This window comes from Salmo trutta, chromosome 22, assembly GCF_901001165.1.
Source record: "Salmo trutta chromosome 22, fSalTru1.1, whole genome shotgun sequence".
Classification (NCBI taxonomy): domain Eukaryota; kingdom Metazoa; phylum Chordata; class Actinopteri; order Salmoniformes; family Salmonidae; genus Salmo; species Salmo trutta.
In genome coordinates this window covers 18,677,519-18,699,210 of record NC_042978.1, presented here as the reverse complement: position 1 = coordinate 18,699,210, position 21,692 = coordinate 18,677,519, and the positions used below count along the sequence as shown (strand labels likewise).

At 41.3% G+C, this 21,692-nt stretch overlaps 1 protein-coding gene across 2 annotated transcripts in view; it reads left to right on the top strand.

Moving 5' to 3' along the window:
- Positions 1–21,692, top strand: part of LOC115158280 (guanine nucleotide-binding protein subunit alpha-11) — a 91,970-nt gene that overhangs the window by 51,243 nt on the left and 19,035 nt on the right. Inside the window, exons 2-4 of one of the 2 annotated variants that reach the window (XM_029707043.1) lie at positions 705–889; positions 12,684–12,838; positions 17,532–17,660. In XM_029707043.1, the coding sequence (XP_029562903.1) occupies positions 705–889; positions 12,684–12,838; positions 17,532–17,660 (469 nt within the window). Of the gene's footprint in view, positions 1–704; positions 890–12,683; positions 12,839–16,940; positions 17,070–17,531; positions 17,661–21,692 lie in introns of both variants that reach the window. The other variant, XM_029707044.1, reaches the window with a different exon arrangement.

Genomic DNA, 21,692 nt, shown 5'->3' with positions numbered 1-21,692 from the left:
ATTATAGTTAATAAATTGCTCATAGACTGTGACTGACTTAGAATGATATACAAATGAAACAAAAAATGCCTTATTATGCTCACTCTACAGTGCCTTTGAGTATGGCTTTTGCCAATTTTGTCAGGCTGGGCAGGGATGCAGAGTTGTTTTTCTTTTTTTCAATAGGCAGGCCTAAAGGTTTTCGGACAAAATAGCCAAAATAAAAATGGAAAGGGTCTTGAAGTTGGAATATGCAAGGCCTATTGGGCCAAAATCAATTATGGCCTATTGTATGGAATGGAGCAAAAATGAAAACTTTTAAGGGATCAGATTTTTTTTATTTATAAATTCTGTGCTACAATGGCACACTTAATTAGCTACCCACCATATTCCTTGCTTTTAGCATGTGCACGTAGTAAGTACAGCATCATGCTTTCGAGATGTCTTTTCAGATTCCACAATGATTATTTAGTTGTGGACATTACATCACCACACTCCCTCTCTTGGTCCTCATCTTTGTAAGTCACCTTGATTTTGCACTTGTGTGTTTTATCAGTTTCTTGTGAGCGCTACTGGAGCAAAATTGGAGTGGATGAGAAGGCCTTCCCTCCAGCCTTTGGCAATCTCACTCCGTGCTCCAGTCAAACTTGGATAGTGGACTACACTCCAACTGAAAACATTTGGAAACCTCTGTCTAACCTGTGTTCTGTCCTGTGTCTCCATAGGCACTGGCGAAAGCGGCAAGAGCACCTTCATCAAACAGATGCGCATCATCCACGGGACGGGCTACACTGACGAGGACAAAAGAGGCTTCACCAAACTGGTCTATCAGAACATCTTCACCTCCATGCAGTCCATGATCCGGGCCTCTGAGACCCTCAAGATCCAGTACAAGTATGAACAGAACAAGGTGAGTCTGGGTGGGGTAGAGGGGATGGGGATTGGGGTTCACTCGTTAGAAAAATACATTGTTAGTCAAAATGTCTTGTATTATTATAGTCTTATGTAGGCATATATCTAGACTCCACATTAGAGATCACTTCCAGTGAATTCGGAAAGTATTCAGACCCCTTAAGTTTTTCCACGTTTTGTTACATTACAGCCTTATTCTAAAGTGGATTAAATTTGTTAGTTTTTTTCCCCTCATCAATCTACACATATTACCCATAATTACAGAGTAAAAACAGGTTTTTAGAAATGTTTGCAAATAAAAAAAATAAAAAGGTATACATAAGTATTCAGACCCTTTACTGAGGACTGTTGGTGCACATTTGGCAGCAATTACAGCCTAAAATCTTCTTGGGTATGACGCTACAAGCTTGGCACACCTGTATTTGGGGAGTTTCTCCTATTCTTGTCTGCAGATCCTATCAAACTCTGTCAGATTGGATGGGGAGTGTCGCTGCACAGCTATTTTCAGGTCTCTCCAAAGATGTTCAAGTTCGGGCTCTGGCTGGACTACTCAAGGACATTCAGAGAAACATCCCCACAGCATGAGGCTACTACCACCATGCTTCGCCGTAGGGATGGTGCCAGGTTTTCTCCAGACATGACGCTTGGCATTCAGGCCAGAGTTCAATCTTGGTTTCATCAGACCAGAGAATCTTGTTTCTCATGGTCAGAGTCCTTTAGGTGCCTTTTGGCAAACTCCAAGCAGGCTGTCATGTGCCTTTTACTGAGGAGTGGCTTTCATCTGGCTACTCTACCATAAAGGCCTGATTGGTGGAGTGCTGCAGAGATGGTTGTCCTTCTGGAAGGTTCTCTCATCTCCACAGAGGAACTCTAGAGCTCTGTAAGAATGACCACCGGGTTTTTGGTCACCTACCTGACCAAGGCCCTTCTCCCCTGATTGCTCAGTTTGGCCAGGCGGCCAGCTCTAGGAAGAGACTTGGTAGTTCCAAACTTCTTCCATTTAAGAATGATGGAGGCCACTGTGTTCTTGGGGACCTTCAATGCTGCAGAAATGTTTTTGTACCTTTCCCCAGATCTGTTCCTCAACAAAATCCTGTCTCAGAGTTCTATGTACAATTCCTTCGACCTCATGGCTTGGTTTTTGCCTTGACATGCACTGTCAACTGTGGGACCTTACATAGACAGGTTTATGCCTTTCCAAATCATGTCCAATCAATTGAATTTACCACAGGTGGACTCAAGTTGTAGAAACATCTCAGGGATGATCAATGGAAACAGGATGCACCTGAGCTCAATTTCGAGTCTCATAGGAAAGGGTCTGAATACTTATGTAAATAAGGTATTTCTGTTTATTTTTTGTTAATGTCGAAATACCTATTTTTGCTTTGTCATTATGGTGTAATGTGTGTAGATTGATATTCTTGTTTTATTTAATCCATTTTAGAATAAGGCTGTAACCTAACAAAATGTGGAAAAAGGGAAGGGTTCGGAATACTTTCCGAATGCACTGTATGTGAGCAGCAAATGGTTAGTGGTCCTTACTGTCGTTTTTGAATGGGTCATTGACTCCTCATATACAGTGGTTGCTCCACTAAACGTTTTGCGATTATGCTGCAGGACTTAGAGGTGATTTGTAGTTTAGTACGGTACCCTGCGTCACCACTTCATTGCTCCAGACCAGCGCAAGGGTGAGTTAGAGGACTGATTATGCTTTTGGGTCCTACTGTGTCTATCTGACAATGACTGGGCAACATAAACCTAAATAGAAACTGATAATTGTGCAGGACTTCAGTATTACTTACTAAAACGGTTACACTAAGGTTTTTATTATTTTATTTTGTTAGGATTATTTCGATTTTACTGTAGTATTGTAGCCCACTCCCGACCAGTCACGCTGTACAGTGGTGCAACAGTCTAAGACACTGCATAGCAGTGCAAGCTGTGTTGCTACAGATGCTGGTTCAATACCGGTGCCGGCCTCGACTGGGAGACCCATGAGATGACTATAGGTTTTTGGTTTCTCTCCCTCTAAACACAGAAAAAAATCATTCTAAATAACAAACTGGCTTTATTTACAAATGAGTAACAATGTCTCACCCCATGTTCAAGGGTGGCCTTTTTCTCACTCATTTTACGTTATTTGAAAACTAAATCTTCTCCAATAGTTTTTTTTTTAAACAAAGCGATTATTATGAATGTAGAATGATATAAAAGCCCCTTGGATATTCTCAGATATATTATTAGCCCTTTTATTAGCAGGACAATATATATTGGTCATGGCTCCTGAGTCGCGCACAATGGGATTGTCTTGCCTTCTGCAGCTGTATTCATTGAATGTGAGCGAGGTTCAAGGCACGATGGCAGGGGACACGGGATAGGCTGCAGAGCCACGCACAGAAGACTGACCTAGCCCAACTAAACTAAATAACCTCAAATATCGTTATATTATCAAGTTGACGGTACAGTCATATAGCCCGGCACCTACATAAAGCTGACTCACTCATTCATGGCTTTGGATCAAAGTAAATAAGTACCAACATTCTTTCTGATAGTCTTGAATGAAATGTTTTGGTTATCCTGACCTGGACACCATGTACATTATTGTAGTAGGCCATTATGGGCTATTAGCAATACAATATACTTTTACCAACACCTCTCTGTATTTTGGTACTTTGTGGATGGGGGCTCCGGCAGTGCAAACAGATGCAGGTTCAATACCGTGCCGTTGCCACCGGGAGACCCATTAGGCGGCTTTTGGTTTTAATTTAGAATCCTTCAATCCTTTATATGTAATTATTGGCGGAGAGTCACGTCATATTTTTCCATATACTGTTGGCCTACCGTAGGCGACATGAGTCACTAGTGTTGAGTAATGTGCTGTTAAAAGTTGTGGTGGTCTTATTTATTTAAAGAGCATATTGAAGTTAGAAGCAATAGGATTTGAAGCAAAAACCTACAACTATTTTAGCACCGTTTCGCGCTGCTCTGAGACAAGCATGGGGACTGGTCTTGATAAACCAATAAGATTTTTATTTTCGCTGCATCTCCATTTGGGTATTGGTTAGACTACAAATATACAATTAGGGTGTCGAAATGTTATGCTCTTAGTGTAACCTTTATTTAACTAGGCAAGTCAGTTAACTTTTTTGGGCTAGACGTGCCGCTAGCGACCCACCTCGACAACACCCGGTGAAATTGCAGAGCGCGAAATTCAAAAATACTAAATTCGTAATATTAAACATTCATGAAAATACGTAATATTAAACATTCATGAAAATACAAGTGTCTTACATCATTTAAAAGCTTAACTTCTTGTTAATCCAGCCGCTTTGTCAGATTTCAAAAAGGCTTTATGGCGAAAGCATACCATGCGATTATCTGTGGACAGCGCCCCGCATACAAAAGCATTAAAAACATTTTCCATCCAAGCTATGCATCGCGAAAGTCAGAAATAGCGATAAAATAAATCCCTTACCTTTGAAGATCTTCATCTGGTTGCAATCACAAGGGTCCCAGTTACATAACAAATTGTCCTTTTGTTTGATAAAGTCCTTCTTTATATCCCAAAAAATTGTCCTTTTGTTTGATAAAGTCCTTCTTTATATCCCAAAAAATTAAGTTTATTTGGCGCGTTTCATTCAATAATCCACCTGTTTCCCCTCGTTCAAAATGCATACAAAATGAATCCCAAATGTTACCAATAAACTTGGTTCAAACATGTCAAACAATGTTCCTAATCAATCCTCAGGTACCCTAATAGGTAAATAAATGATCAAATTTAAGACGTAAAATAGTATATTCAATACCGGAGATAAATAACGATGAGCGCGCACTCATTCACACGCACCAAAAGACGAGAGTCCTTCTGAGTGACACTTAACCTCTCTAGGGCAGGTGGCACCAAATCGTCCCACCTACGTAACAGCCAGTTGAATCCTGTGGCGCGATTTTCAAATACCTTAGAAATGCTATTACTTCAATTTCTCAAACATATGACTATTTTACAGCTATTTAAAGACAAGACTCTCGTTAATCTAACCACACTGTCCGATTTCAAAAAGGCTTTACAACGAAAGCAAAACATTATATTGTCAGCAGAGTACCCAGCCAGAAATAATCAGACACCCATTTTTCAAGCTAGCATATAATGTCACAAAAACCCAGAAGACAGCTAAATGCAGCACTAACCTTTGATGATCTTCGTCAGATGACACACCTAGGACATTAGGTTATACAATACATGCATGTTTTGTTCAATCAAGTTCATATTTATATCCAAAAACAGCTTTTTACATTAGCATGTGACGTTCAGAACTAGCATACCCCCCGCAAACTTCCGGGGAATTTACTAACAATTTACTAAATTACTCACGATAAACGTTCACAAAAAGCATAACAATTATTTTAAGAATTATAGATACAGAACTCCTCTATGCACTCGATATGTCCGATTTTAAAATAGCTTTTCGGTGAAAGCACATTTTGCATTATTCTAAGTAGATAGCCCGGCATCACAGGGCTAGCCATTTAGACACCCACCAAGTTTAGCCTTCACCAAACTCTGGTTTACTATTAGAAAAGTTTGATTACCTTTCCTGTTCTTCGTCAGAATACACTCCCAGGACTTCTACTTCAATAACAAATGTAGGTTTGGTCCAAAATAATCCATAGTTATGTTCCAACAGCGACGTTTTGTTCGTGCGTTCGAGGCACTATCCCAATGGTAAATAACGGTCATGCGCACGGCGCATTTCGTGACAAAAGACTTCTAAATATTTGATTACCGTACTTCGAAGCATGTCAACCGCTGTTTAAAATAAATTTTTATGCCATTTTTCTCGTAAAAAAGCAATGATATTCCGACCGGGAATCTGCAATTAGGTAAACAGCCGAAAGAAAATACAGCACGGGGTCGAATCGGGCACGCGCCTAATTCCTTTGTCCTCTTATCGGCCACTTGGCAAAGGCGATTATGTGTTTCAGCCTGAGGCTGCCTCGTCATCGTTCAACTTTTTCCCGGGCTCTGAGAGCCTATGGAAGCCGTAGGAAGTGTCACGTTACAGCTAAGATCCCCACTCTTCAATAAACAGAGACAAGAAGAACGACTCCTTGTCAGACAGGCCACTTCCTGCATGAAACCTTCTCAGGTTTTTGCCTGCCATATGAGTTCTGTTATACTCACAGACACCATTCAAACAGTTTTAGAAACTTTAGGGTGTATTATATGCATATTCTGGTTACTGGGCAGGAGTAGTAACCAGATTAAATCGGGTACGTTTTTTATCCGGCCGTGTAAATACTGCCCCCAGCGCCATAATTTCCGTTCCATCCTAACAGAAACACAGTGGGTTTTTTGTTTTTCTTTGAATAGAAACGCCATAATATTAATCAAATTAATTAAGCAAAATGTATTAGTCAGTCCTGTATACTATGTTCTTACAAAAAAGGTTTTAAATTCTCTAGTACAGCCACTATTGAAGGCTATCAAATGCTTCTCAAAGATGCCCTCTGGTGGTCAAACTAGCACTAACTAGCACTGGTACTAGCAATGGTAAAGTGATTCACACTTAAATTACGTGCCATAGAATTCTGCGACACCATGCAAGCTGCGCCGCAGTACGCTGCAACTTTTAAAGGACAAACCACTGTATGCCCTAGGAATGTGACAAATTGCCAATTTTTCTTAATGTTTAAACTGTTCCGTTAAAAATCCTAAAATACCGCGTGAATTCACAATGTAGCTGTGCTGCTGCAAGCAACGTTTTGGGTCTCACGGGCATCCCTTTCAGATGGTTAAGCATTGCACCTGTACTACCATTAGTGTACCTCCATTCCAGTTTGTAAAGTTTGCATTTCCTTCTTATTTTGCTTCTCCAAGTATTGCCTTACAGGACTTTGCTGCTGTCGCTTGCTTTTTTCTGCCAATTTTCCAACTGTTAACGACGATGACGTAGTGGTGGAGAGTCTAATCCAAATTAATTGATTCCTCAACTCCTTGCACATCGACTGCCAGTGTTGACTCATATTTCTAAGCTTCAGGAATCGACTCCTAAGATTCAGTATTTTTGAAATAGAGGAGACTGATTTTATATACAGTGCCTTCACTCTGACTTTTTTCACATTTTGTTGTGTTACAGCTTGAATTTAAATATAATTGAATTGAGATGTCTTGTCACTGGCCAACACAATACCCTATCATGTCAAAGTGGAATTATGTTTCTAGAAATGTTTACAAATTAATATAAAAATGAAAAGCTGACATTTCTAGAGTCAAGTATTCAACCCCTTTGTTACGGAAAGCCTAAAAATGTGCTTAACTAGTCACACAATCAGTTACGTGGACTCTGTGCAATAATAGTGTTTTAACATGATTTTGAATGGATACTTTATCTCTGTACCCCCACACATACAATGATCTCTAAGGTCCCTCAGTCAAGCAGTGAATTTCAAACACAGATTCAACCACAAAAGACCAGGGAGGTTTTCCAATGCCTCCTAAAGAAGGGACCTATTGGTAGATAGGTATACATAAACAAAGAAGCCATTGAATATCCCTTTTTAGCATGACTAAGTTATTAGTCACACTTTGGATAATGTATCAATACACCCAGTCACTGCAAAGATGCATGTGTCCTCCCTAATTCAGTTGCTGGAGAAAACTGGGGATGGATCAACAACATTGTAGTTACTCCACAATACTACATTTAAAAGAAGGATACAAATATTCCAAAATATGCATTGTGTTTGCGACAAGGCACTAAAGCAATACTGCAAAAAATGTTGCAAAGCAATTCACTTTTTGTTCCTGAATACAAAGTGTTATGTTTGGGGCAAATCCAATACATTACTGAGTACCACTCTCCATATTTTCAAGCATAATGGTGGCTGCATCATGTTATGGGTATGCTTGTAATCGTTAAGGACTGGGGAGTTTTTCAGGATAAAAAAAAACCGGGATGGAGCTAAGCACAGGCAAAATCCTAGACGAAAACCTGCTTTCCACCAGACACTGTGAGATGAATTCACCTTTCAGCAGGACAATAACCTAAAACACAAGGCCAAATCTACACTGGAGTTACTTACCGAGAAGACAGTGAATGTTCCTGAGTGACCTAGTTAGTGTTGACTTAAATCTACTTGAAAATCTATGGAAAGACCTGAAAATGGTCTAGCAGTGATCAACAACTAATTGGACAAAGCTCAAAGAATTTTGAAAAGAATAGTGGGCAAGTGTTGCACAATCCAGGTGTGGAAAACTTTTACTTACCCAAAAAGACTCACAGCTGTAATCGCTGCCAAAGTGTTGACTCAGGGATGTGAATACTTATGTAAATTAGATATTTCAGTATTTCATTTTCAATACCTTTGCAAAAATTTCTAAAAATATGTTTCCACTTTGTCATTATGGGGTATTGTGTTTAGAAGGGTAAGAAATTAAGTTAATCCATTTTGAATTCAGGCTGTAACACAATATGGATTAAGTCAAGGGGTATGAATACTTTCTGAAGGCACTGTAAATGTACATCTAATCATTTGCCTATTTTTGTTCATTTCTAATCAGAACTAGCAGCACGGGAATAGCCATATTTCCCACTGGGTAAAAGACTAGTGGGGTTTTGCAATCCCTCCTTGGGTTAATCTAATTGTGCTCTGACCGGCTAACATCTCTTTCTGGAACTCAGAGAAAGAAACACATGCAGGCCGCTGGTGATGCCAATCAGGGTTAAGTGCGTTGCTCAAAGGCACATTGACAAATTTTCTCACCTTGCCGGCTATGGTATACGAACCAGCGACTTTTCCAGTGTCATGACGTGGCCCTTTCTGGGTATAGATTTGTGATGCATGCTAGTTGCTTGGAAATGGCTGTGTGGTTTTGTGTCTATGTACTCTCCTAACATAATCGAATGTTTTGCTTTTGCTGTAAAGCCTTTTTGAAATCGGACAACGTGGTTCGATTCAGGAGAAGTGTATCTATAAAATGGTGTAAAATAGTCCTATGTTTGAGAACTTTGAATTATGACATTTTGTGGATTTGAATTTGGTGCTCTGGCTGTTGAATAGTGTGCACGGTGGGTGGGACGATAGCGTCCCACCTACCCTAGAGAGGTTAACCTGTTAGGGTATAGGGGGCAGTATTTTCACGGCTGGATAAAAAAATGTACCCGATTTAATCTGGTTACTAATCCTACCCAGTAACTACAATATGCATATACTTATTATATATGGATAGAAAACACCCTAAAGTTTCAAACTGTTTGAATGGTGTCTGTGAGTATAACAGAACTCATTTGGCAGGCAAAACCCTGAGACAGATTCTGACAGGAAGTGGATACCTGATGTGTTGAATTGACTTTAAGCCTATACCATTGAAAAACAAAGGGGGTGAGGAATGTTTTGGCACTTCCTATTGCTTCCACAATATGTCCCCAGCCTTTACAAAGTGTTTTGAGTCTTCTACAGTGAGATCTGACCGAATAAGAGCCTTGGAACTGTGATGGCCCATTAGACACCTTGCGCGCGAGTTGATGGTGGGTACTCTCATTCCGAAACGTTTTAAAAGAGAACCCAATGGTCCGCCTTGAATTTTATTCATGTTCTGGTTAAAAAAGGCCCTAATGATTTATGCGATACAACGTTTGACATGTTTGAACGAACGTAAATATATTTTTTCCGTTCGTGATGTGAAGTGAAGTCCAGCTGGCTTAGATCATGTGCTAACAACACGGAGGTTTTTGGACATAAATGATGAGCTTTTTTGAACAAAACTACATTCGTTATGGACCTGGGATTCTTTGGAAGTGACATCTGATGAAGAGAATCAAAGGTAATGGATTATTTACATAGTATTTTAGATCTCTCCAACATGGCGGTTAGTCTGTATCGCAATGCGTATTTTTCTGGGCGCAGTGCTCAGATTATTGCAAAGTGTGATTTCCCAGTAAGGTTAATTTTAAATCTGGCAAGTCCATTGCGTTCAAGAGATGTAAATCTATAATTCTTTGAATGACAATATAATATTTTACCAATGTTTTCTAATATTAATTAATTATTTTGTTGTCATGACTTGACTGCCGGTATTGGAGGGAAACGATTTCCTGAACATCAACGCCATAGTAAAACGCTGTTTTTAGATATAAATATGAACTTGATAGAACTAAAAATGCATGCATTGTCTAACATAATGTCCAAGGAGTGTCATCTGATGGAGATTGTAAAAGGTTAGTGCATAATTTTAGCTGATTTTATGGTTTTGGTGACGCCTGTCTTTGAATCGACAATGCATTACACACAGCTATTATCAATGTACTCTCCTAACAACCTAACTTTATGCTTTCCCCGTAAAACCTTTTTGAAATCGGACAACGTGGTTAGATTAAGAAGATGTTTATCTTTCAAAGGCTGTAAGTTAGTTGTATGTTTGAGAAATTTGAATTTTGACATTTATTTGGTTTCAAATTTGCCGCTCTTGAAATGCACCTGCTGTTGATAGGGTGCGCCACGGGTGGCACGCTAACGTCCCACATAGCCCCAAGAAGTTTTAAGGGACGGGTATGACGAGTGTTTAATTTGGTGACTTCAGAGGACAGGAAACACGCATAACTATATCTCTGAATATGTACATTTCTCAATTATGGGGTTTGCATCTAATTCTTGTATAAAATGAAGAGTAAATATGAAACTATTTGTGAAATGATGTAAGGTGATGTTAAACCTTTAATGAAAGAGAATTGTATTCCCTTTGAAGTTTAACTAAGTCATTGGCCCTCCCCCGTGAGCACAGACATGATCTGGCGTCATAGACCCGCCTTTACTATTGTTACGTATTCAACCCCCTCCTGAGGAAATCCTCTTCAGACCACGCGTACCTCGATGGACACCGAGGGGGCAAAGGTTGAGTTTAGACCACAAAAACCTCAGTATAAGCTAAGGTTGAAATGGCTGTTGAATTCCTAACCATACCACGTGGAGCATTGGCTACACGGCTGGAAATGGTTGAACTCTGAGACTATCGATCCCTACAGAATAAGAGCAAATCTTAGATAATAATTACTAGTCTGCAACTAGAATTTTTTTGTCAACCTGGGATGCGAAGACCAACAACCGCCGAAACATCTATTCTATGAGAACATTTCGTAATGGTGCTCTGAAGAATCCATTCTAACCACAAAAGACTTTGATCTTCAGGGAAGCAGAGAGAGACTCGGATGAACTCTCCAAAAGAAGGACTGACGATTCCAACAGATCAAGACGACACAGTTGGCGTAAATATATATTGATTGCAATTATTCCCGAATGAGTGAGCGTTCATGTGCAAAGGATTAGCATTTCAATTAATAGAATTATCAACTGTGTAGTGACTCCTTTTGTCTTTTCCGCCCTTTTCAGTCCACACCCACTTCCCTTTATCCACCAAGCCGTCATATCGGCTTAGCCCACTAGGGAACCTCCCCTATCATTTCCTTGTAACCCTAACATTTGTTTATTTATGCATTTCTGTGATTTGGTTAGTTAGTAAATAAATGATTAAACCAATTTGGTGTATGGATGATTCATAGTAAAGGCTGGGTTCGTGCAGATAACCAACAATTTACGACGTTTGAAATGAGACTAACGTGAGGTAAAGAATAATTCATTAATAAGAAGACTAATTGATCAGATATTAAAATATCAAGAGTTATATTAGGAAAATTATAACTTTGTAATCTGAAGATTTTCCTTGGTGCCCCGACTTCCTAGTTAATTACATTTACATGATTAGTTTAATCACGTAATAATAATTACAGAGAATTGATTTGATAAAATAACTGTCTTCACTTTTAATGATGCCAAAGACGACACCAGGGATTAGTTGCCGTACTTTCGAGAACACAATCATAGCGAGCTAGCAAGGGACGGAGTGCGAGGGGAGGGGCGCTGTATAGGCAGGTCGGCCAGCATGCAGAGCCGTGCACTAGGCCTATCGATTGACAATCAAAAGCTGTATCTCTCAATGGAATGCTGTATCGCACAATTTCTTGGCTCGCAATATCTCGCAACTTTAGTAAAACAGGGGCTAGGATATTCTACACGCAACAGACCAAATACTGAACACACACTCGCATCATTAGCAAAGTGAGAGAGCATGTGAGTCAGTGTGACTGAGAAAAAGGGGGTGTGCAGAAAGAACCATGTCTTGGTAATCTGTATCTCGCAATGTATTTGTCTTGCATGCCTCGCAAATTCACCAAAGTGGCGTAGGTCATGAATACTCCACCAAAATCAGCTATAGACTACTAACTTCTGGCATTGTCTGAATTCTCATCCAGTCATAGGACAGCTAACTGGCAAATGTTATTGGCTGGCAATCTCAGCATTTAATTGTCCAGCCACATCTTATATGTCTGCATCATCAAATGCAAACCAAATTCAAATAGACCATAAAAGTGGCTGTAAACCATGTCATAAAACATAATGGACTAATACTCCAAAATGTTCTGTCCTGGTAAGGATGCTAAGTCACTGCTTAGGAGAAGCCTGGATGCTTCGACTGAAAGACTAGTCTGTCTTTAGCCCTAAATCATATCGAGAACATTCTGTCAGTATAACATAACCTTATCTTCCCTTAACATCACTGTTGAAGCAAAGAATATGATATTATATGTCCTAACTTGTACTGTATACTTTCGATCTGAATAAAGATATTACAAAATGATTGTGGAATACTGTTACAGTAAATGTGGGTGACGCTTTCCGCCATCCACCATTCCTTCCATGTTCCTGACCTGTTGTCATCTTTCCCGTTCCTCCCTCAGTCCAATGCGCTGCTGGTGCGCGAGGTGGACGTGGAGAAGGTGTGTTCTTTTGAACAGCCCTACATCAGTGCAATAAAGATGCTGTGGACAGACCCTGGCATCCAGGAGGCCTATGACCGTAGGCGTGAATATCAGCTCTCGGACTCCACAAAATAGTAAGTCTACTCCTGGCATACACACACAGCTGCTACAGTGGTTTGAGAAGAGTTAGAACGAGAGAGATTGAAAATGTTTTTATTTATTTTTAGGTTGATGAGTTATCACAGTAGTGAATATCATCTCTGTCTGATAAATACAGTGCCTTGCAGAAGTATTCATCCCACTTGGCATTTTTCCTCTTGTTTTATTACAAACTAATTTGAATGGATTTTTATTTGGATTTTATGTAATGGACATACACAAAGTAGTCCAAATTGGTGAAGTGAAATGACGACAATAACTTGTTTCAATAAATTCCCAAAAATGTAAAACTGAAAAGTGGTGCGTGAATATGTATTCACCCCCTTTGCTATGAAGTCCCTAAATAAGATCTGGTGCAACCAATTACCTTCAGAAGTCACATAATTATTTATATTGTACACAGGTGGACTTTATTTAAGTGTCACATGATCTCAGTATATATACACCAGTTCCGAAAGGCCCCATAATCTGCAACACCACTTAGCAAGGGGCACCACCAAGCAAGCGGCACCCATGAAGAACAAGGAGCTCTCCAAAACAGGTCAGGGACAAAGTTGTGGAGAAGTACAGATCAGGGTTGGGCTATAAAAAAATATCAAACTTTGAACATCTCACGGAGCACCATTAAATCCATTATTAAAAAATGGAAAGAATATGGCAACACAACAAACCTGCCAAGTGAGGGCTGCCCACCAAAACTCACGGACCAGGCAAGGAGGGCATTAATCCGAGGCAACAAAGAGATCAAAGATAACCCTGAAGGAGCTGCAAAGCTCCACAGTGGAGATTGGTTTATCTGTCCATAGGACCACTTTAAGCTGTACACGCCACAGAGCTGGACTTTACGGAAGAGTGGCCAGAAAAAAAGCAATTTCTTAAAGAAAAAAAATAAGCAAAGATGTTTGGTGTTCGCCAAAAGGTATGTGGGGGACTCCCCAAACAACATATGGAAGAAGGTACTCTGGTCAGATGAAACAAAAATGTAGCTTTTTGCCCATCAAGGAAAACGCTATGTCTGGTGCAAACCCAACACCTAACATCACCCGAGAACACCATCCCCACAGTGAAGCATGGTGGTTGCACCAGCATGCTGTTGGGATGTTTTTCATCAGCAGGGACAGGGAAACTGGTCAGAATTGAAGGAATGATGGATGGCGTTAAATACAGGGAAATTCTTGAGGGAAACCGGTTTGTCTTCCAGAGATTTGAGACTGGGACGAAGGTTCGCCTTCCAGCAGGACAATGACCCTAAGCATACTGCTAAAGCAACACTTGAGTGGTTTAAGGGGAAACATTTAAATGTCTTGGAATGGCCTAGTTAAAGCCCAGACTTCAATCCAATTGAGAATCTGTGGTATGATTTTAAAGATTGCTGTACACCAGCGGAACCCATCCAACTTGAAGGATCTGGAGCAGTTTTGCCTTGAATGAGCAAAAATCCCAGTAGCTAGATGTGCCTAGCTTATAGAGACATACCCCAAGAGACTTGCAGCTGTAATTGCTGCAAAAGGTGGCTCTGCAATGTATTGACTTTAGGGGGGTGAATAGTTATGCACGCTCAAGTTTTCAAAAAATATTTGTCATCTTCGAAGTGTTGAGCATGTTGTGTAAATCCAATGATACAACCCCCCCCCCCCCCCAAAAAAAAATATATATTTTAATTTCAGGTTGTAAGGCAACAAAACAGGAAAAATGACAAGGGGGTGAATACTTTCGCAAGCCACTGTAGTGGTTCGAGAAATTGAAAGCTAGGGAGACCAAAAGAAAGAGGGAGAAAGAAAAACAATGCGAGAGAGAGAACAGACGGCAACATTTCTCATCCTGCTCCACCTTAGTTCTATTTGAACTAACCTACGGAGGCCCGAATGCCATGTTTGTTATGTAGATGTAGGTCAGGATTTATTCAGCCCTAAAAGGCAAAGTAAGTAAAATGACTCTCAGTCAATGTAGTGATTAGACTACTCTATATTTGTATGACTCTGAAAATGTTATCAGGAGTCAGGACTGTAAAAATGAACCCAAATGTTTTTTACAAGTACCATTTTTGGATGTTGTGTTTCTTGACCCTAAAGACGTGTGATTTAACTGTCATGTTTTTCACTACTAGTCATCTTTTGTTTAACATTTTCTCCCCAAACTACGGTTAGTGATAATTGTTACGAACCAAAACTGCCTATTGTTAGTTCATGGAGGAGTACATTACCTGCCAGGTTACTTGATAGTGTTATCAGGTCTTGTCCATATTCAGCTTCATCACACTGTGAACTATGAACCTGAGTGCCAGTCTCTCTGCTCTAGCCAGCTTAATGTTACGGGAAGGCAGCCATGTAGCCTTGTTGAATGCAGAAAAGGTCTGGCACCTAGGCTTGTGTGAGTTATTATAACTACTAACACAGTTTGTTTAGAAATGTATATGTACAGTGCATACGGAAAGTATTCAGACCCCTTGACTTTTTCCACATTTTGTTACGTTACAGCCTTAATCTAAAATGGATTAAAAAAAGTATTTCCTCATCAATCTATACACAATACCCCATAATGACAACGCAAAAACTGGTTTTTAGAAGTTTTTGCAAATATAAATAAAAAAAAATATTACATTTACATAAGTATTAAGACCCTTTACTCAGTACTTTATTGAAGCACATTGGGCAGCGATTACAGCAGTCTTCTTGGGTATGATGCTACAAGCTTTGCACATCTGTATTTGGGGAGTTACTCCCATTCTTCTCTGCAGATTCTCTCAAGCTCTGTCAGGTTTGATGGGGAGCGTTGCTGCACAGCTCTTTTCAGGTCTCTCCAGAGTTGTTCGATCGGGTTCAAGTCCGGGCTCTGGCTGGGCAACTCAAGGACATTCAGACACTTGTCCCGAAGCCACTCCTGTGTTGTCTTGGCTGTGTGCTTTGGGTCATTGACTTGTTGGAAGATTAACCTTCTCCCTAGTCTGAGGTCCTGAGTGCTCTGGAGTAAGTTTTCAACAAGGATCTCGCTACTTTCCCTCAATCCTGACAAGTCTCCCAGTCCCTGCTGCTGAAAAACATCCCCACAGCATGATGCTGCCACCACCATGCTATACCGTAGGGATGGTGACAGGTTTCCTCCAGACGTGGCGCTTAGGGTTCAATCTTGGTTTCATCACACCAGAGAATCTTATTTTCTCATGGTCTGAGAGCCTTTAGGTGCCTTTTTGCAAACTCCAAGTGGGCTGTCGTGCCTTTTACTGAGGAGTTGCTTCCGTCTGGCCACTCTACCTTAAAGGCCTGATTTGGTGGAGTGCTGCAGAGATGGTTGTCCTTCTGGAAGGCTCTTCCATCTCCACAGAGGAACTCTGGAGCTCTGTCAGAGTGACCATCGGGTTATTGGTCACCTCCCTGACTAAAGCCCTTCTCCCCCGATTGCTCAGTTTGGCCGGGCGGCCAGCTCTAGGAAGAGTCTTGGTGGTTCCAAACTTCTTCCATTTTAAGAATGATGGAGGCCACTGTTCTTGTGGACCTTTAATGCTGCAGACATTTTTGGTACCCTTCCCCAGACCTGTTCCTCGACACAATCCTGTCTCAGAGCTCTACGGGACAATTCCTTTGACCTTATGTCTTGGTTTTTGCTCTGACATGCACTGTCAACTGTGGGACCTTTATTAAGGCAGGTGTGTGCCTTTCCAAATCATGTCCAATCAATTGAATTTACTGCAGGTGGACTCCAAGTTGTAGAAACATCTCAAGGATGATCACTGGAAACAGGATGCACATGAGCTCAATTTCGAGTCTCATAGCAAAGGGTCTGAATACTTATGTAAAGGTATTTCTGTTTTTTTTAAATACATTTGTCAAAATTTCTAAACCTGTTTTCGCTTTGTCATTATGGGGAATTGTGTGTATTGAGGAAAATGTGTTATTTCATTCATTTTAGAATAAGGCTGTAATGTAACAAAATGTGGAAACAGTCCAAATTTGCTGTGTGTAGTTCTGAGTGCAGGAGAAAGAGATGGTGCGTATGCCTGTTTGTTTCTCTATGCATGTGTGCAGGTGATTTGTGCAGCATCAGGCACACACGTGTGATGTGTCCCCCTTCATTCCACAGTTACCTTACAAATTTAGAGCGAATAGTGACCGCGGGGTACGTGCCCACTCAGCAGGATGTGCTGCGGGTTCGAGTGCCCACTACTGGCATCATTGAGTACCCTTTTGACCTGGAGAATGTAATCTTCAGGTACTGGTGTGAAGTGCTGCCTCTACCTCGCCACTGTACTGTCTCCACCGCCTGCCACTGCTGCTGGCCGCACAGCCCTGGGTCCTGGTAGCACACTCTCTGAGAATCCTAACTCACGATCAGCAGCTCTGAGGCTGTCTGAGGACAAATCACAACTACTAACTACAACCAAAAATTGAGAAAGATGGGAGGGTCTTTAGTCCATATCTTATTGGACTTCCGGACTGCCTCAATTTGAACCCAATAGAATTAAGGTGCAAAGGGAAAAGTTACGGTAAAATCTCTGAGCAATGCCATCAGGGACTGTACTAACATTCTGAGAGATGGTGGGTGCTAGAGGTGGCAGGTGAAGTGTCAACCCCCAGGGCTCTCAGGAATGGGTTCTCCCGTCATGCTTCACTCTCTCTCTCTCTCTCTCTCTCTCTTTTGTCGATCCTGCCTTTCTCTCTCTCCCGTCTCTAGCTATCTAAGCGATCTGGATCGTATTGCTGAACCAAACTATCTACCAACCCAACAAGATGTTCTTAGGGTTCGCATCCCCACCACAGGGATCATTGAATACCCTTTCGACTTGCAAAGCATCATTTTCAGGTAGAAAGACATTCACACTTAACTCCCCTACCTACCTAAGTGTTTTGTTTTCCCTATGAAATATCAAATTGTTTCAATATTCATGTTGACTGCGTTGTGTGATCACATCTGAGAACATTGACCACTCTATGTGCTATTGATTGTATGACTGGAGATCATCCTCTCCCTCACAAGATCAACATAAACAAATATCACCTGATGCTTCATTTCATTCATCAATGTTGCTTTGATCTCCAGTTTTTACCCTCCCATCATAGTCTCAGGCCCATCAACTGTTGCTATGTGATCCTCAAGATGTGCACTGAATGACACCTCAGCCCCTTGCTTTGAATGGTACAATACTGGATGAAGTAGAATGATGAGCTAAATGTCAGCTAGTCATCTGAAGCATAACAGGGATGTTGAGAAACCGTTTACTCCAGGACTGTAACTAGTCTGCTATCAGTAAGACAACCAGCCATTCTGCCTATTACTGTAGTCTGGGCCAGGACAGCAACGCAGAGAGGAGTTGGGAGTCGTCCTGGATGTGGGCAGGGGAAGAGACTGATCACTGGGCACCATGGTGTAGATTGGCTCCCTCCTCCTCAAAGAGGATGATGTTGAGGAGATTGAGAGATGGACGGGAGCGATTACAAAAGTGTGCAAATCAATAGGAAGCCAGCATGTCAGCCCTTCCTACGCGCGGCAGCGCTAGAAATAACTCCCAGGCTCAGAATGAGGTTGGACTGAAGATTATCTCTCCAACTATCCATCCTACTGCTGCTACTGGATGGACGAATAGGCTGGGAATCACTACAGCAGTATTTAAGGACATGCAGCATATATAATAAAATATTACAGAGATATTCAGGATTGGAGAGAGAACCCAGAGAATCCGCAATTAAATGTCATTGAGAATATTTAACTAGTCAGATCGGTAGAGACTTGTGATGTAAGGAGCCCCTCTCCACCCCAACCCCTTGTGAGAGCGAGGGGGTGTCACACGCTACTTGCAGCAGCTGCACAAGGCAGGCGTTCATGAGGACACGCATGCATGTCTTTTGCGTTTGGCCGCAGCCCTTCCCTCTCAATTGCCTTTTGAAGTGGTTGAGAATGTCATTATTTTTCTGGGCTCATCCTCCATAGGAGAGCTTATCCTGCTAAGTAGGTCACTCATCCCTGCTACAGGAAAGGAGGTCAGCTGACGTGAAGGAGCTTAATTCTAGGCAGGCGCTCCTAGAGGCCCCCATTTATCAACGCCCCTCTTCTCACTTTGCAGCAGCGCCAGCCAGGGACAGACGGAGGTAGCTGGTGCTCACTAGGAAAGAAACAAAGCCCTGATCCTCATCTAATAACATGGATATAGGCTAATAGATCTCTCCCATCAACAAAATCATTGCTGGAAAACAGGAGGATTTCTGAATTGATGGATCAGATTATTTATGGATGCAAAATTCAATCATATCCATGAAAATAATGTTTGGAAAACAACTAGCGGAATTCCCAAATCCTTGCCTTCACTCTGTACTCCTGCTTGATCTGTGACGAGGGATCATGGCAGCCATCATCGAGGTGCCCTCTGCTTTCCCACTTTTTCCGTCTCTATATTCTTTCCTTCCACATCTGTATCCTCTCCATCTCCCCTCTTATCCCCTCTCCTCGCCGCTGGCCTACCTCCCCACACTGCTGCTAGGCTTGTGCTCTGAATCTGAACAGTCACTGGCTGACTAGGTGCTGCTTCCAAGCGGGCGAATTCCTTGCCGATCTGGCCTCAATGGCACATCTGCATCCACTTAGCTGGGAATGGGCTGGAAGAGGGATATGGCTCTGCACAGTGCACATTTTTCTCTTCTTTCCTTTTTGGTTCAACTTAGGCTGTTTAACCCCTCCTTGCACCTTTGATTGACTGTACTGCATGTTACATCAGTGCATAAGAAGTTATCAAACTGAATTGTTATTGAGTTGAGTTATTGACAGGATAATGCATGTTATATGTACAGTATATTTAATTCTCACATGTTAACATATACCTTCCCAACTGACAATCCTGGGGCCTCATTTATAAACCTTGCATCCATACAAAGTATACCCCAAAATGTGCATGCGCCAGTTTTCATGCAAAAGTTGGCATTTATAAAAAATGTACTTGACATGAGAATGTGCTCACCTCCCTGCAAACTTTAGACCATGCGTACGCACATCTGCTAGTGGTTGAAATATTGTATTGCAAACTGGCAAGTAAGTATCTTGTGCAAATTGGGGATATGACGAGAAGCTTATTCATAAACACAGATTAACAAGAATGCAACCATTCATGTTTCAGATTTATTTTTGTCTAAAATAATTAGACATAGGAATCTTTAAAAAAAAATTCAATCAATTCATAACCATTGCAGAATAGATTTCTCACCTTTTCTGGTAGTGATGGGTTTATGTTCCTGAAGGAGCTCTGGTAGTGATGGGTGTATGTTCCTGAAGGAGCTCTGGTAGTGATGGGTGTATGTTCCAGAAGGAGCTCTGGTAGTGATGGCTTTATGTTCCTGAAGGAGCTCTGGTAGTGATGGCTTTATGTTCCCGAAGGAGCTCTGGTAGTGATGGCTTTATGTTCCTGAAGGAGCTCTGGTAGTGATGGCTTTATGTTCCTGAAGGAGCTCTGGTAGTGATGGGTGTATTTTCCTGAAGGAGCTCTGGTAGTGATGGCTTTATGTTCCTGAAGGAGCTCTGGTAGTGATGGGGTGTATTTTCCAGAAGGAGCTCTGGTAGTGATGGGTGTATGTTCCTGAAGGAGCTCTGGTAGTGATGGGTGTATGTTCCTGAAGGAGCTCTGGTAGTGATGGGTGTATGTTCCTGAAGGAGCTCTGGTAGTGATGGGTGTATGTTCCTGAAGGAGCTCTGGTAGTGATGGGTGTATGTTCCTGAAGGAGCTCTGGTAGTGATGGCTTTATGTTCCTGAAGGAGCTCTGGTAGTGATGGCTTTATGTTCCTGAAGGAGCTCTGGTAGTGATGGCTTTATGTTCCTGAAGGAGCTCTGGTAGTGATGGGTGTATTTTCCTGAAGGAGCTCTGGTAGTGATGGCTTTATGTTCCTGAAGGAGCTCTGGTAGTGATGGGGTGTATTTTCCAGAAGGAGCTCTGGTAGTGATGGGTGTATGTTCCTGAAGGAGCTCTGGTAGTGATGGGTGTATGTTCCTGAAGGAGCTCTGGTAGTGATGGGTGTATGTTCCTGAAGGAGCTCTGGTAGTGATGGGTGTATGTTCCTGAAGGAGCTCTGGTAGTGATGGGTGTATGTTCCTGAAGGAGCTCTGGTAGTGATGGGTGTATTTTCCAGAAGGAGCTCTGGTAGTGATGGGTGTATGTTCCTGAAGGAGCTCTGGTAGTGATGGGTGTATGTTCCCGTGTTGGGTCATAAAACAAATGACCATGTGCATCTCATTTAATTGGATCTAGTAAATAGATAGGCTGACTATGTATTTCAAGTTTTACAATATCATAGGCAGTGCGGTTTATAATATAAGGTATACAGTTCAATTTAACAGCTGATATTTTACATTGAAGTAGGCCTATGTTTCAAGTTTGTCACACTCCCAAGTACATTGAAATGCATTTCTTGCTTCTCTTTCCCAGAAATGCAGTAGTAGGCCTATTATTAACAAAATATATTAAAAAAGTAAAGTGGAATAAAAACACGCGAAATACATCGAACTACTGTAAGTAATGTAATTATAGATTTTTTTAAATTGTAGCCTGCCCTACAATGTTTCAGAATTCGCGGGCAATCCATCATATATTAAGGTTGGGGGGGAAAGTCTATGCAAAACATTTTTGAATTCAAACGTTCTGCTGACAAGTCCACGACAATTTGCCATTGTTTTCTCATTAAGAAATGGAGACAGTCCTTTTCTAGATAAAGCAAATTACTTATAAAAATGTAAACATTCTGCCAAGCCTGTAAATAGGCTTATGTAAAATATTTGATACTATGGATAGGCTACAGTATTGCTGTGCGATATGAGCATGACATCATTGCCTATTTAATCTGAGTTTATACAAAGGC